At 42.9% G+C, this 18,043-nt stretch overlaps 1 protein-coding gene across 3 annotated transcripts in view; it reads left to right on the top strand.

Moving 5' to 3' along the window:
- The first annotated feature begins 1,231 nt into the window (after positions 1-1,231).
- Positions 1,232-18,043, top strand: part of Stac (SH3 and cysteine rich domain) — a 126,966-nt gene continuing 110,154 nt past the window's right edge. The window contains exon 1 of one of the 3 annotated variants that reach the window (XM_036191764.1): positions 1,232-1,592. In XM_036191764.1, coding sequence (XP_036047657.1) covers positions 1,482-1,592 — 111 coding nt within the window. In that variant the 5' untranslated portion in view covers positions 1,232-1,481. The remainder of the gene's footprint in view (positions 1,593-18,043) is intronic. The other 2 variants (XM_036191763.1, XM_036191765.1) reach the window with 2 other exon arrangements.

The following is an 18,043-nucleotide window of genomic DNA, read 5'->3' as shown; positions in this document are numbered from 1 at the left end:
TGCCTAAAGCTGGTGGTTGGTGTGCCATCAGGCTTGTGAGAACTTCATCCCCATCCAGCACAGTGCTTCATGGAGGAACACCTGAGACCTTTGAGGCTAACCAACAGGGCTGGGCTGGGTCACAGTGGAGTTTGTGGGTTTTGTTGGGTCGTAGGATTGTTTTGTTCTTGGTCCATTTTGTTGTTTTACGTTTTGAGCCCAGGCTAGTCTAGAACTCGTCGCTTATCCCAGGCTGGCCCTCCCACATCAGCCTCCTGGGTGATTTTGGAGGTGAGCTGGAGGAGAACCACAAAGGAGAGTAAATAGGAATGAGGCCCTATACGCACATACGAAAAACCACTAAGAGCCCCGTTACTCTATAGTCTAAATACAAGTGACGAATTTAATTTTTTAAAGAGATAAAAATACGCAGGGCATTTTGTACTGATTTTGGAAAGGCTTTTATAAATTTAGGAGTATTCCCTTGGGCTACATACTCCGTCCCGTCGTGTTTGTACGACAAACCGGATCTCCTGTGCCTCAGTCCAGTGATGCTCAGGGTCTGTTGCCAAAAGATCCAGTAAAGCAGTTCAGTTCACCAGTCTAAACAGGTCTTAAACACAAGCACAGCCCTGCAGCAGCCCGGGGTTTCCTCTTCACTAAGCCTGGCTTAGCTTTCAGGCTCCACAGTCCAAATGGAAGGGTTTGAAAATCCCCAGTCACTCTCAAGTCCCAGCTCTGCCATTTATAGCTGAGTGACTGACTTCAAGCAACCGGGTTCAAACCTCGGTTTCCTCGTCTATAAATGGAAGTGACAGTGCCAAACCCATAGTGAGCCTGTGAGGCTCAGCGGGAGAAATTGGGGACCAGGTGTCCATACACCAAGCGTATTATCTGCCTGATTTAGATCAAAGCGGAACATTGGAAATTGCAGTGCCCACAGGTCAGAGGACGCCCACACTAGTCCCTGCTGTCACTGAACTATAAATTAAGCTAAGTGCCACCACATCTCTCTTCACTCTCAGGGCCAGGGATGGGGGGGTGCTGAAAGTGGCCCGTAGCACTTGTTTGTACTAGCTTTCTGTTCTTAGGGGTTTGCTGAGCATTTCTCTTAGAACATCACCAGACTCTGCACGGATCTCCGGATCTCCGGCACTGACGGGGTGGGCGCGGCCCCCGCCCGCCCAGGGTTCCCCCACACGAAACCACGCAGCCCCGCCCCGAGCCGCCGCCTCCTGTCCTCCAGGGGGGCAGCCTGGGCCCACCAGCCTGCTGCGGTGGTCGGCAGTCACGACGCGCGCGATCTCGGGCGAGGTGGCCGCGGGCGCTGCGCGGGGCGGGGCGGAGGCCCGGGAGGTGGGCAGGACCCGGCCAGGCCAGGCCCCAGGGCGCACGCCGCTGCCTGGCGGGATGGACAACCCAGGGACCCGGCACTGAGGGAGCGCAAAGGCAATCGAGCCTGCGGTTCCCCTCAGGAGCCCAACACCATTCCCGCCGCCACGATGATCCCTCCGAGTGGAGCCCGCGAGGACAGCAGGGACGGGCTGACCGGGGAGGCAACCGGCACAGAGCAGCCGCCCTCTCCTGCGTCCACCAGCAGCCTGGAATCCAAGGTACTGTGCGCCTGCCCTGGGGAAACACCAAGTCCCCTCTCCCTCTGTCACCTTTCCTTTGCGGTCCCGTGCCAGGGAAGCTGGGACACATCCCCAGTGACCTGGGACCAGCAGGACCCAATTGCTTCTCATGCTAAGCCAGCTGCCCCAAAACACAAACCTTTGCAGCGCTTCTGCCTTGGGAGCCCAGGCACTTCACCCTTACCCCTTGCCCAGATGGCTTCCTTAGGCTGGAGAGGGAGTTAGGATGATGCGTGCCCTAAACCTGCTTGTGTCCCCAGTGTGGGTGGGTACTGGTAGCTTCTGGGGACAGAAAGACTAAGACAGCTTGGGGATATTCCTTTAGAAAGCTTGGGCACTGAGCCCACAAAGTGTGCCTCATCCTGGGGTCTCAGGGACCCTTTGCTTACTAGGGTGCCTCCCTAACTTCAGATGCCAAGAGTTTAAAGAAATACATGAGGCGAAGAGAAGTAACTGGGATTGTAAGAAAGTTAGTTTTCCCCTGGTAGAAGTTGCTACTCTGTAGAACTTAACACTTGTCATTTTTAAGAGTCACACTAACACATATACACAAAACCAAGCCCACAGCACGTCTCCTGTCACATTTATATTTCCTCTGAAACTTGCGTGGGTGCCAGGCACATGTTTGGAAAAATTGGAAGAGAACCAAGTAAAGCGTGGCTGCTTAACTGTGCAGAGCCAAATGGCAACCCCGCCGGGAAAGTAAACCTCGCAAGATGGAGTTGCAGTTAGTTTCATAGAGTCCTCTAAGTGGAAGGCTCATGGCAGTGCATGGGTCTCTGTGAGGACCTGGGGCACTGCGGGGAATGGAGGAAGTACTCCTATGTCGCAAAGGGATGCCAATTTAGAGATCAGACAAGAGTGAAGACAAGTGGGACCCTGGGGTCCTGCTGTGCAACCTTGGATGGCATCACAGCTCAGAGGTACTGGTGATGGGCGTGATGTGATGCTGGCACTGTGCACTTACAGTGTCAATAGTTAACCATCAGAGATGGCGGTCGAAGACCAAAATCCTTGCCCCAATTTAATTCCTGGCTATCTCATCTGGACACTAGTGGCAACTTCTCTAAATTCCAGTTGGAAAGGCAGACAAGACTATTTGAGGAAGAGGTTAAGATTTCCTAACTATGCTGGTGCCTTGACAGACTTATCCTGTCCCTGTGTGAGCTAGGGAAGCAAGATCCACCACACTAGATGGTCCTTTCCAAAGCAGTTTCTCTGTGCACAGCACCTCTCTTCTACCTGGAACCCAATGGAACTCATTCTTGTCAACCATTGACCACCAGTTCTAGAGAGGCCAAGAGCCAGCTACCGTTTCAGAGGTGATCTGGAGCTCTGTAAATGGCATAACTCAGCACAAGAGTCAAAGTGTTTGTTTTGTAAATTTTGCATTGGGCCTGCCATCCTGCAATAGGTGTGTTCTAGAAAGGTCTTAGCCTTTGGGTAAAACAGCAGCATGATTCAAACACACAGCATGGGATTGCTATTTATAAATGTCCTCATGTAAATCATTTGGCAAAGCAAAAACCTTCTATGCAGTGCCCATAATTACCCACCAATTTATCCGGCTTACGATTTCAGATCTGTAAACGTCCATTTTTCTAAGTCATCTATGTGCCTGTTGAGTGTCTCAGTTTGCCACTGTGGTTTAGGCATCCTACTAGCCAGTAGACATGAGCTCTACAGAGCAGACTCTAAAAAACTAGATACCAAACAGTGCTATTCCTAACTGGATTGAGGGGGTTCACTTGCCTCCAAAGAAGTTGGCCTGCTGATGTGGAGGAGCAGTGGGGAGGGGCAGATGGCTTGGAACAGGAGCTGGTGAGACCAGCAGTGTGCATAGTGAACATCACTGGCCTTTAAGAGGCTCTACGCCCTGAAGAGAGCCTGCTGGGAAGATACAGGAAGAGCGGGATGGTGCCCTACTGAGCTCTTCCAGGAAGCGGTTGTGTGGGTCCAAATGTGCACACTCCAATATAAGCAGAAAGATTTCAAATACATCCCAAAAATGTCAAGTAAATTAAATGATGGACATGTTTATCAGCTATATTAAATTCCAGACTCATATATAAAAAATATCACATGTACTCCATAATGTAACACAATTATGATATGGCAGCTAAACACATTTTTTAAAAAAAATATCATCTGGAAGATGCATCGTGGAGGTTCTACAGGGCATTGAAATTTCTCTGAAAAGATTTTTAGTTCATATAATTGTTTAATTTCTCATCACACATATTTATTAATTTAATGTCTGTGTAGCATGAGCTTGCTACAGTGTTTGTGTGGAGGCCAGAGGCAACTTGCAGGAGTCAGGTTTCTCCCTCCATGATGTGGAACCCGGGGATCACACTCAGATCGTCAGGCTTAAAGCAAGTGTTTTTATCCACTGAGCCATTTCACTGGCCCTCAAGGACTTTTAAAATTACTTTTAAGAGATATGTTTTAGCTGGCCATGGGCTTTTAATCCAACAATTGAGAAGCAGAAGCAGGAAGGCTATAGCCTGAGACCCCATCTCAAGAAAGAAAGACAGAGACAGAGAGAAAGAGAATTTCTAAATATAAAAATAACAAGTACTAGCTATTTGAAAAGTCCGGGGGGGGGGGGGGAACACCCACTGATTGACAGTCCAGAAGCAAGCTCAGACAGCACTTTGTTCTCTGCCTTACCTGATTTCATCAATTTCTATGCTTACTTAGTGGCAAGGACAACAGTGAGTGTCCACTAAAATGCTCCCTCTACTCAGGTACAACCCCAATCTTCAACTCTAGAAGATTCTACTGTTACATCCATTTCACAGATAGAGCAGTGGGAAGCTCTGGAAAGATAAGGGACCTACCCAAGGTCATGCAGCTTCTTGAGTGGCAAGAGCAGGACCTGAGCAACTGGACCTTGGAGTCAGGATTTTCTATCTTTACCTATCTTGTTCATGCATTGCTTATATTGGCCCTTCCTCTTGACATCCTAGAGATCAGAACTTCACTGAGAGGTCACTGGCAACACATTATGTCTTCCATGTCCTCCTCCTCCTCTTCCTCTTTTTCTTCATCCTCATCATTCCTTTTGTCTAGGATTATGAACACAGATCATCACACTTATAGTCTTTTCATTATAGTTATTTATTTATGTGTTTATGTGTATACAAAAACTCTTGCAGGAGTGCACATACCATGGCATGTGTGTGAAGACCAGAGAACAACCTTTTGGAGTCAGGTCTTTCCTTCCACCACATGGGTTCTGGGAATCAAATTCAGATGGTCAGTCTTAGAAGCAAGTGCTTTCATCCACTGAGCCATCTTGTCAACCCAGTCATGTCTTCTTAAGAAATGGGGCTGGAGCCAGGTAGTGGTGGCACATGCCTTTAATCCCAGCACTCAGGAGGCAGAGGCAGGCAGATCTTTGTGAGTTCGAGGCCAGCCTGTTCTTCAGAGTGAGATCCAGGAAAGGCACAAAGCTACACAGAGAAACCCTGTCTTGAAAAAGAAAAACAAAACAAACAAACAAACAAAAAGAAACAAAGAGAGAATGGAAGAAAATAAAGAAATGGGGATGGGGAGGCAGTTTTATTAGTAAAGTGTTTGCCACACAAACATGAAATCCCAAGTTTGATCCCCAAAACCTGCCTTTAAAAAGCTAATCACAGTGGTGCCTGTTTGTAATCCTAGGTGCTAGGGAGGCAAAGCTGGCAGATCTATAGATCTCATGGGCCAGCCAGCCTAACCTAATTGGCATATTCTAGACCAATGAGAGGCTCTGCCTCAAAAAGTATGGTGGATAGCTGCTGAGAATTACATCTGAGGGTTTACTCTGGTGTCCACATGCAAGCACACATATATACATTCACACACATGTGTGTACATGTGCATACACAAACATACATAGGCAGAAAAGGAAGAAATCAAGAGCTGTAGCTCAGTGGTGGAATGCTTGTCTAGCTTACTTAAGACCCTAAATTCAATCCACAATACTTCAAAAACAAGTAAATAAACCAAGTCACATTGCTGTGAGAAATGATCCATGGCAACTCTTTTTTTTTTAATGGAAACTGTCTTTATTATTATTATTATATTTGTGTTTTAATTTTACACATCAGGCATGGGTTCCCCTGTCCTCCCCCCTCCTGCCCCCACCCCCACCTTCCCTCCATCCCCTCCCCTCGATTCCCATCTCCTCCAGGGCCAAGATTCCCCTGGGGATTCATTTAAACCTGGTGGATTCAGTACAGACAGGTCCAGTCCCCTCCTTCCAGGCTGAGCAAAGTGTGCCTGTGTAAGCCCAAGGTTCCAAACAGCCAGCTCATGCACTAAGGACAGGTCCAATTGTTGAGAAAGAGGAGGCACTGTAAGAGTGTGAATTGTTGAGACCAAGATTGGAAAAAGCACAGGGACAAATAGCCAAACAAATGGAAGCACATGGATTATGAACCAAAGGCTGTGGAGCCCCCAGCTGGATCAGGCCCTCTAGATAAGTGAGACAATTGAATGGCTTGAACTGCTTGGGAGGCATCCAGGCTGTGGGATCGATGGCAACTCTTATTTGGCTTCTTTATCCTTATATACTTCTCGACCCAAAGCACATGTGTGGAAGTAATTAGGTGCATTATCTAAGAACCACCTGGAAAATAGGACACACGAGACCGTCTAGTCCAGAGGTCTATACAGCATCATGAGAAGCAGCAAGCACATGCACACAGTGTCTGAGTGCATAAAATACACAAAACACCACCAGACATAAAACAAGGGCACACAGTGTCTCTAGAAGTCCATTTTCTTTGCAGCTTCCTTGGAAAGCTAAATGATGGAGTGTTGGAATTGATAACACTAGAGAACATTTATTCCAGGTATTTTAAAAAAATGTATCCTTGTATTGTGTCAACCTATTTATATGGAAAATTTCAACATTCACAAAGGGAGACAAACAGTGTCAAGATCCATCATCAATCTGACCAACAACTTTCCTTGGCTATCAGTTCATGGAGAGTAATGTTTGACAAACTGTCCCATCACCAAGACCCCCCCCCCCCATGACACAGGAGCATCTTAAAGCAAGTTCTGGGTCAGCAGATCCTTTTACCAGAAAATCTTTCAAGTTGCATATCTAAAAGACAAGAACTCTGGGTAAACCCAGGATCCCATTAGCATATACTACAGATGTTTTTGTCATTGGGGGTCAATAGAGTATTTTAGAGGCACAAAACTGTGGGAAATCTGTGAGTAAATAAACATTTAAGACCTCAACAGGCACTTGTGTTACCTGGGAAAAGCATGTGTACCTTATATAAGTTTCATGAGAACATATGGCCTTCAAGACTCTGGTGCTCTCAAATTCTCTCTCTCTTCCCTATCAGATAGGGCTCTAAAGAAGGACAGTAAGTTGCCTAGATGATGTAGCACAGAAAGTTAAATAGTTATTGGCTGTTGGCTATGCTCCTAGCTGAGAACCCAAGTCTTTCACTTTTAATCCCAGGATGATTTCTTCAGAGCCTCAGAGCCAATTCCTGTAAGCACATGGAGTCAAGAAGTTTAATGTAATTGTAATTTTTTTCTTTCCATTAGTTGAACTGAAAACTCTGAAAGCCACTAATGTGTGTCCCATCCTCTATCGTTCCACTAACTGTTCCAGAAAGACCATAGCCTAGTTTAATTACAGAGTCCTGGGCAGAAATCAATGAACCAAAGGGGAAGAAAAAAATTAAAAAAAAAAAAAAACTTGTCCCAATAGCTGAATTTTTTTCCCATTTGACTTAGTGACAGCATAGATGTTTCCATACGAGGGTGGAATGTGAGATTTTCAGCCATCAGGGACATGACCTAAGTTCTCATCTAGATGTTGCAAAAGGATCCTAGGCTTTGAAGTCAGATAGACAAAATTCCCAACCTCCTCCCAGTTGCCACTTCTCTGACTATAGGCACTGTCTCCAAGCTTGGGTGTCATAGTTATAGCGTCAGATGTCAACATAAACCCAAAGTCAGCTAGGAAGGAAAAAACCTCAGCTGAATAATTGCTCAGATCTTAGTGGCCTATAGCCATGTTTGTGAGGTATTATATCAATTACTAATTGTCCCAGCCCATTATGCATGGTGCTACCCCTGGGCAGGTGGGCTGGGATAATACACAAGAAAGCAAGCTGAGCAAGCCAGAGGAAGCAATCCAGGAAGCAATGTTCCTCCATGGTCTCTGATTCAGTTCCTGCCCTGGCTTCCCTTGATGGTAGACAAGAAATTCAGTTTCTACTCAAAGGAAGAAGATAAAGCAAAATGTATTCAAATCACTAGGGAAGCCAGGGCAGGCATAAGCTCCTAAGCTGAATCCCAGGTATCACCACATTTTTCAATGCTTCTTCAATCATTGGACTATTCTAGACCCTAAGGACTATAGAATTCCAAAAGAGCAACACTCATCTTCCTCTGTCACCTTCCTCCCACTCCAGCCGAATGAGAAGGGTTTATATCTTTTGTCTTCTTCACATTTCCTACTGAACCAAAGAAATGGCTTTGGCAAAGGCAGCCTTCTTATAGTTGTCCATGTTGCTAAATAATTTAAAACATTCCTCAGAAGTGGCTAGTTTCATGAACTGACTCTATCCCTATTTATATTACTTGCATGCATAGAAAATAGAAGGTATTCTATGCAGACAGCTGGAAAATCAAAATAATTTAAATAAGGAAAATATGCGCATCACACATCCACCCAGAGATAAGGATTGTTCGATGTTTTCGTTCTGTTTCTTTCAAGTACATTTCCCTTCTTGGATTGATACACACTGAAAATAAAATTGGAAAAGACTTTTCTCACACATGCATTATGCCTTGTCTTCCACCTGCTCTTTCTGGACACACTTTCCCATCCTCTGAAATCATTGGTATAATATTCCATTTATCCCATTTCCTTGCTCAACTACTTTGATTTTATCAGCTCCATTTGCTTTTCACATCTAGGTTCTCTCCCAGCTTTCACACATTTGAAAAATTTTAAAACCTGCATCCTGATGCATAAGCATTGCATATATTTGCTATTCGATCCATTTCATGAGAATTTCCTGGGCCTGTACATTTTATTCTCATTGTTACCAGGACCTTGAGAACTCCTCTGTCAGCCTTTCCTTTGTAACAAACTTTTCATTCAAACACAACATCCCAATAAAAGATGCAAACAAATTTATAGCTCAATGAATTTTTTTAAAAAGCCCTCTTGGTTGTGGCTTACCACTATAAAAAATCACAAAATAGAATGTGTCTCACACTCCAGAAAAATCCCATATCCTGCATATGCCCTTCTAGTCACCGCCTCTCAAAGATGAGCAATTTCCTCACTCCTAACTAAGTAAAGTATTCTTGTTTGTTTTGGAAATTTTGACCAATGCATCCATCAATGTGGACCACTTAGTCGCTTGGTTCTTCCTTTCTACAATATGTTGGTCCACTTCAGCAGCCATGTTTTCATTTTCAGTGTCGTGCATTATCCCTGGTGAGAGTAGGGCATGATTGTTTACCCACTTTACTGATGAGAGCTATTTGGGTGGTCTCTTTTGTCTGGGTGCTCAAAGCAGTTCCGCTGTGATCATTCTTGTACATACCCTCTGTGGTGTATAGGAACTAATCTGTTAGGCTTATACCTATGAGCAGTCTGGTTGATCATAGTGTGTGTATATGCATATGTAGATATTGTACTGCAGTAGGGCTGTGTCAATACACAACAAGCCAGCAACAAGCAGCAGTTCAGTCCCTCAGCACTCCCAGCACTCAGTATCATCTGTCTTTCTGATTTTTTAACTGTGCCGTAGGTAATCACAAAATATTTTAATTTATGATATCCTCAATGGCCAATAAAACCATGGGTTTTCACATGGTTATTGGCATATACATACATACATATATATAAATAATTGCTTACATGTCTTATTTACTTTCCTGTTAGACTGACTTCCTTTTTATTGGAGTCCTTTATATATTCTGGATATGAGAAAGAGATAGATGGAATGCATGCATTTTCTCATACTCTGAAGAAGGCCTCTTTGGCTTAGCAGAAATTCTTCTCTGTATCTGTCTGTCTGTCTTGTCTCTCTCTCACACATTGTGTCTATCTGTCTGTGTGGTTCTGCTGTCCACCTTTTTAAAACATTTTTTTAACTGTAGTATAATTGCATCATTTCCCCCTTCCTTTTCTGCCTTCCAAACCCTCCTTACTAACTTTCATGTCTTTTTACATGAATTATAATTACAAGCATATATGTGTATGTACATTGTAGAGCCAAGACCTGATATGTCTATAACATAACTCCTGTGCCTAAGGCTCAGGACTCATTGCAGAAGAGAGACAGGAAGATTGTAACAGCCAGAAGATCAGGGTGAGGTGGGGAGGTTGTGTCTCCTAGGAATGTCAGAAGCTGCACTGATCAAGTCTCATCAACATGACTGCTTAAATATGAGCTGAACAAGAACACCACCAATAAACATGCTAACGCAGATAGAGAAAGCTCAAGAGACCTCAGCCCTATGCAAAGAACTGCACACAACTAAGGAATGCTAAGAGCAGAAGAAATAGTCTCCGCCCAGAGAAGAGGCTACCTTTATTTTTCAGAAGACAGGTCTCTCACTAGCTTGACCCTCACCATGCAGGCTATGCTGGCTGACCAGTGGTCCTCACGGATCTCCCTATCATTGCTTTCCCAGGGCTGGGTTTATGAGTCTCGTACCACCACACTGTGTTTACAGGTTTGTTTGCTTGTTTGTTTTGAGTGGATGCTGGGCATGGAACTCAGGTCCCTGTGCTTTACTGACTGAGTCATCTTCCCAGCTCCTCTTAACCTTTGTCTCATATGGTCCAGTTCATGGGTGTGCTTGCTCAGAATCGTGATGTTGTTCTCCGTGGCTGATCCAAGAAATGTGATCCACACAGCTTTCACAGCTTTTTGTTGGTACTGTGTAAAGTACAGATCAAGACTTGGTGATGGATGCACTACCACCTGTGCCCTGAGCAGTTCAACTGTGCGTATGAAATGGTCATATCTTTGTCCAAATATGGTACTGTCTCAAGCATCAGGACTTCATTATCATTGAGGTCTCTGGTTTTGGTAGACTGAGCCCTGCTGCTTTGATCTTACTCTTCTTTATCAAACTGACTTATGGAGGGACATTTTTGGCTCTTCACATTTTAGAATAAATTCTAGAATTGCAAAAGTACTTGCTAGGATTTTGATGGGGATTGCAAAAAAAAAATTGGTAATACCTATTTTGAGAGAATGGAATTTATAATAAGCAGTTTTCCAGTAATATCTTCCACTCCCGAGTTCCAAGTCTTCAGGCTACCATCAACTGAGAAATGGATTTGTTAATTTTCCAATTTGAGGATTCCTAGAACCAACTATTTTTTTTAACATAAGTTTGAGCCTCAAGTCTATGTGGGCAAATCTGTGATAATGGCCTCCCTGGGAAATATTTTTTAATCAACTTTGCCTACCTCAAGTCTAAGCTAAGATTTCTTCCCCATCATCCTGAGTTGAGAAGAAGTTTGCTTTGAGTTCAACTTTCTTTTCTAGGTTTGCCCTCCAAAGAACAATTATCAAAACCCATCACTCCAGATTTGTTTTTACTATAACGTGCTGGCTCAAATCATGACACAAATTAGAGTCACTACGGAAGAGGGGACCTCAGTTGATGAATTCTCTCCATCAGCTCAACCTATGGGAAAGTCTGTGTGGCATTTTCTTGATTAATGATTGATATGAGAGAATGCCGTCTGGTACGGATAGTATGGATAGTGCCACTCCTGGGCAAGTAGTCCTTGATTCTATAGTAAAGCTAGCTGAGCGACTACCGGAAGCCAGCCAGTAAGCAGCATTCCTCCACGACTTCTCTTTCAGTGACAGCTTCCATGTTCCTTCCTTGAGTTCCTACCTTAGCTTTCTTTCATAACGGACTGTGGAACTGTAAGCCAAAACCAGAATGTATGATAAAACACAGATCGTAAAATTTACCATTTTAAGCATACAGTTGGTGCCATCATGTGTATTCACATGGTTGTGTAGCCATCACCACTCATCAATCTCTAAAACTTTCCTCATTGACACGCTATACTTGGTCAACAATGGTTACCTAGGACCCACCTCCCCCTAGGCTCCCAGTAAACACAACAATTCTACTCACTTTCCTTATAAATTCATCTGTTGTGGCTATTCTGGCTACCTCGTGTAATGTTGACCCTTTTGTGAACAGCATCTTTCTCTTACATGATGCCATCAAGGTTCCTCAATGTTGTGTCATGTGAGAATTCCCTTCTATTGAGGGCTGAATAATATTCTACTTTTAACACACATGCATACATTTTGTTTATTCTTATATTAATATAACTCGTGTTTCACTGGACCTCTGACTATCATTCATAATGCTGCTCTGAGATGGCACAGACAGAATCTGCTCCAGCTCTTCCACTCTTCTTCTTTACACAACCAGAAGTGGAAATGCTCACTAAGGGATTATCGTATCATTTTCTGTATCATTTTAGTTCTTTCCCAGTAGGACACAGCAGAGTCAGTTCCTCCAGCTCTTTGCCAGGGCCCAGTATTTTTATATCTAGTTGTTGTGGGCGATCTTAATGGTTTTAAAGGAGCATTCTGCTGTGATATCAATTTTTGTTTCCTTAATGTCTGGCCATCCTCAGCATCCTTCCTTGTTTTCATAAGTCATTTACATATATTCTTTGGGAAAAGATCTGGTAAGCACCTTTGTCCGTTTTTGTTGTTGTTGTTGTTGTTTAACTTGGACTGGTGGTTTCTGTGCTGGAGTATCTGGTATCACATCCTTTGAAATCAGCAAATTTAATTAAGTGTGGTGGTGAATGCCTGAAAACCAGCACTCAGGAATTCAAAGTAGGAAGCTGACTACATTCAACCTCAGCCTGAGATGAGGAAGGAAGAAAGGAAGGAAGGAAGGAAGGAAGGAAGGAAGGAAGGAAGGAAGGAAGGAAGGAAGAAAGGAAGGAAGAAAGGAAGGAAGGAAAGAAGGAAGGAAGGAAGGAAGGAAGGAAGGAAGAAAGAAGGAAGGAAGGAAGGAAGGAAGGAAGGAAGGAAGGAAGGAAGGAAGGAAGGAAGGAAGGAAGGAAGAAAAGAAGGAAGGAAGGAAGGAAGGAAAGACAAGCAAATCGGAAGGACAAAAATAGCATTGACTTTTATTACTGTTCTAATTACATATATTCTGTAGATGAGATTTTATTTCACACCATTCTGTGATTTGTCTTTTTTCCTTTGTGAATGACCAGTTCATGCCCTTCTCCATTTTTTTTCACCCTACACATACATTTCCTATTTGTTTTTAGAATTATCTACCCACACTGAAGCAGTGGTCTTTCTTATGCACTTCAGACATTGTCTCACACTGCCATTTATTCTTCAGTTTTGTTTATTACATTTCAACATAGATTTATTTTTATCATATAAACATGCCTCAAGTTTAGCTATGTGTTCTTTGCATTTATATTTAGGAAAGCCTCCATCATCTTGAGGACAGAAAAATATTAATCTATATTTCTATATTTCTCTGTATCATTACCATATAAAAGTTTATTTTTCACACTTTATTAACTATCTTGGATTTGTAAGGTATGAAATAATTCTAAATTTCCCAAATGATTAGTCAGTATCTTAAAACCATTTGCTGAATGATTTATTCTTTTCTCAATGAATTGAAATGGTAGATTTATTATGTAATAAATGGTAATATGTACTAGATTATTTTTGGAATCATCTGTTCTATTCTGATGACTTTAAAATGTATCTTTTCGTTCTGCACTGCACATACTTTAAATGGGCTTTGATGGGTGCTGGGGAGATGGCGTGGCGGCTAAGAGCACTTGCTGTTCTTCTGGAGGACCTGAGATCAGGTCCCAGTACCCATGTTTGGCAGCTCACAACCATCTGTAACTCCAGCTCCAGGGCATCTGACACCCTCTTCTCAGCTCCAAAGCATCATCACATGCTTATCATCACATGCACACACTCACACAGACACATACACAACAATAAAAATTAAAAAGCTGAACTAGACATCGATAGATGAAGGAGAAGTCCCGTCCTGGAGGTTTAGTAAGTGATCTGCATTTGCCTTTTTGTTTTTCTACCGAGTTATACAAATAATATCTTTGTTTTTTCTTTGCAGTTTTGGGACCTACACATACTAAGCAAATGTTCTACCACTGAGCTATATTCTCACTCCAAAAATAACGCTTTGGCTAAAATATTCTTTATGGGAAAATATTTAAAATCCTTTCTTGTTTTTTTTTTAAATAAACCACATGTGATCACTATTTATAGGCACCCTGGTGTGTCAGAGTTCCCCAGAACTCCTTATCCTGCCCAACCACATCTTAGTACATTAAAGAACTGATAAAGAGAGAGAAGGGGATAGGTGTGTGTACTCACATTTAAATATCATGTGATATATCTGTATCTATATACACATTGAAGTTGCATATCACATAGTAACTCATGAATACGTACAATTTAGATGTTTTACATATCAGTTAAACTTTATTTTAAATAAACTTTATTTTAAAAAAAAACTAAAAAATATTTAAATAATCCTAATATTTTTAAAGTAATTGTGCAATATGTCTATTAGTGTCTTAGTAAAATATTCACAGGAAGGAGATTTTTATCCAGGAATATAATGTATTTACTTGGTTTTGAAATGGTTTTATGCCTTTCAGAAATTATTGGAAATTTTATATATATTCTAATGATTCTCTCTCAGCCATTTCCTTTGCACGTGTTTGGTTCCAGAACACAGTAGCAGAAGCTGAGCGGTGACTTTGCAAATGTCAGAAAGGTACTTCTCATTGCTGTGAAGTGGGGATGTCCAGGGTAAAAGCAGAGGCGGCTCTGGTGAGGCTGTTTCCTGGTTTAGACATGGTGCCTTCTAATGCCTCCCTGTTGGAGGGAGGGAAGACCAGTTCTGGGGACCTCTTTTCTGAGAACACTAGTTTCTTTCTTAAGAATTCACTTCCAGTTCTGTTCTCATCTTCCCAAAGTCTTGCCTCTTCCTATCATCCCATTGATACCTATGCTTTAACAAGTGACTCAGGAGAGGACATGGACCTTAGCAGCCCAGCACTGAGTATTTCATACTCTGAGTTGGCATTAGGAACCATTGCTTGTATTTTCTATAGCTGGCACATAGGGAATTCATTTTTATACACTTCTGCAATCTAAGATCTTTTAGATTCCATTTTTTTTTATTTTTTCTTAATTTAGTATGTGTATGTGTGTGAGACTGAATGTGTGTATGTGTACATATGAGTACAGGTTCCTGTGGAGACAAGAAAATGGCATTAAATACTCTGGAACTGGAGTTACAGGTGGCTGCCAGCCACCACGTGGATGCTGGGAACTGAATCTGGGTCCTCTGCAAGAGCAGCCAGTGCTCTTAACTGCTGAGCCATCTCATTAGCCAAGAGTCCATTTCTTGTTCGTTAATGAACACACTAAAAATAGCCAACCTGTGCATGAAATGGTGCTCACATCTCTAAGCATGAAGTGAACGAAAAAATAAAACCACAACACAACGTCAAAACCTAAGGATGACTATTGACATAAAGACAGGAAGCAATAAACACTGACAGGGAAGTACACAGAGAACCCTCTTGTGCACTCTTGGGAATGAGATGGGTGCAATCACTGTGAAAAATACCGTTGTTGTAGGATCTGACAAGCTCTCTTCTGGGTGTATACTCAAAGGTAACAAAGTCACCACCTTGGAAAAGTTATCTGTGCTCCCATGTTCATAGCCAGATATGGTCACAACAATCAGTAGGTAGATAATGAGATGGAGAGCTGTATGGACACAAAAGCATATGCATGCGCGCGAGCGCGCGCGCATGCGCGCGCGCGCACACACACACACACACACACACACATTTTTACACATATGTGTAAATAACAAAAATAATTGTTCAGTCTTTAAAAAGGATATGTGTTGCCATAGCATGAATGAATCTAGAGGACATTGTGTGAAGTGAAGAAAAAATAGTGCATGATCTCGTGTTATTTCAATGAAGAGGAGGAGGGGAGCAGAAGGGAGAGAGGGGGGAAAAGAGGAGGGGCAGTGAATGGATCATCATGAGGTTGATGGGAAGAAGAAATAGATGCAGATCAGAGGGTATTATGGAGCAGACATGAGGAATATGACAAAGGAAGGGGTGCCATGTTAGGGACTTCTCTTGAAGTAAGAAGATTTTCCTTGTCACACCAAAGAAGCAAGTGTGAAATTGGCTTCACTAGAGGAGACACTTGACTGTCATATCATATGCCACTGTGTTGCAAACTCAAATATCCACAAGGGAATTTACTTAAGAAAATAAACAAGGCTTGTGTAGATGTCTTGGTTAAAGCTCTCACTGAGGAAGTGTAAGAATGGCAGCTTAGAGCCCCAGGTCCCACATTAAAGCCTGGTGGGCACAGCAACCTGCCTGTAGTTCTAGTGCTCAGGCAAAGGGACCTCCAGGGCAAGCTAGCTAGCTATACTATGAGCCATCCGTGAGCTCTCTCAGGTCCAACTGGGAGACCCTGTCTCAGGGAATAAGGTAGAAAGCAATCAAAGAAGATAGGAGACGGAAATCTTGGACCTCCACATGCAAGCACACATATGACATATGGACCTGCACACACAGGTGTGCACACACACGTGCAAATATGCACACACACACACACACACACACACACACACACACACACACACACACAATGAGAGAGGGGAGGAGAGGATAAACAAACAATAGAATGCTGTGTTTCTGACTGGTCCAGAGCACTGGGCTCTGGAGTCAGACATTGTGTTCAATTCTCACTGTACCTCTGGGATGTCAGCTAAGAGCCCCCTCCTTTTCCAGAGCAGTACCGTGTTTTCTGTAAAGTGAACCTGTAACACCTCCCACAGCACTGCCATTAGAGTCAAGGCAATTAGTGGATGCTGAGTGCCTGGGATCTACCCAGGAGTGGATATTTGTATGAGGCAGTTATAATAGCTATGATCGTAATGTGACCTGGAGCTACAGCCCTCTTTTTAAAGGGCCAGGTAAGTGCAGTTGTTAGGGAAATTACAACTCCCCCAGTACAGTGACTATTACTAGAGGCATCAGGCTCATACCTGACCTATTTACAGAGTCACTGAAGTTTTCAATGCCTTGCAGCTGGTACTGAGGGGCTGGCATTAACTCTACTGATATCCCTAGCCACTCTGAAAACTTCTGCAGATCAGGAATTTCATTTGAGAAAAAAGTATTGGTTACTATGCAAGTTCAATTCTCAAGGCCAGTCAGCTTCCAGCTAATTCATCCCATTGGATCCCTCTCATGCAAACTACACACTCCCCATCATGTGAAGAATTAAGCCACTAGGGTCTTTGGGTTAGAGACAGATCATATGCCTGGCCTACTGAGAATTTCCATCAGGACCAGGTATGGAATTGCTTCAGGCACTTAAGTCATCAAGGGACTGTTTTGGGCCCTTTGGTCTTTTTATCTGGTGGGTTATATTAATAGATATCTTGAAATATTAAATTATTTTTATGTCCTTGGCACAAGAACTTGGCCACAGGGTTTTCTTTTAATAAATTTCAGTAGTGTGATTGCCAATGCGCTATTATTTTTGAATCTACATACATATGAGAGATTATTTCCTTATCTGTTGCCTGGTGCTCTTGGTCACGTTTCATTTTTAAGGATATGCCAAACTTTAAAAAAATGATTTTGGAGGAAGGCCATGGATGCTTTGGGTTTTCTTTATAGAACTCTTAATAGGGCCTAGAATTCCCCTCCTCTCTGAATGAATGTTTGGAGGAAAACAGCTTCCAGTGATGTCTAAAGTTAGCACCCATCTCAAAATAAAAGGTGAAGACACTCTTCTAGTATTATCATTATTTATTATTATTATTAATTAGTAGTAGTATTTAAAAATACAAATTGGCTTCAGTCAAACTTGTTAATTTTTTTATTTTGCCAGAAGATTGCATTTCATTTGAATCTTCGTAACATCTCTGGGTGTGTTTAGGACAGCTGCAGGACCTTCCCCCCAGCCTATCTCAACTTAGCTCAAGAAGTAGCCCTGTTGGCATCCACACTGGGAACACCCTTTGTGAAGCTCTCTGTTTTTATATGAATTGGTCCCTCAGGTCTGAATCTAAAGCTGGAAGCAGTCAACACCACTGCTCAGACCACTACCTTAGGGAAAGAATGGACCCTTCTCCCCCAAGACCTCCTACTCTGCGTTCCATCCTGTCATTCACATTGACACTACCTAATCCTTTTTTTTCCCCCAGACAGGGTTTTTCTGTGTAGCTTTGGTGCTTGTCCTGGATCTTGCTCTGTAGACTAGGCTGGCCTTGAACTCATGGAAATCCACCTGGCTCTGCCTCCCAAGTGCTGGGATTAAAGGCCTGCA

Source organism: Onychomys torridus, chromosome 7 (assembly GCF_903995425.1).
Source record: "Onychomys torridus chromosome 7, mOncTor1.1, whole genome shotgun sequence".
NCBI classification, from domain to species: domain Eukaryota; kingdom Metazoa; phylum Chordata; class Mammalia; order Rodentia; family Cricetidae; genus Onychomys; species Onychomys torridus.
This window is presented reverse-complemented; position numbering and strand designations above follow the sequence as displayed.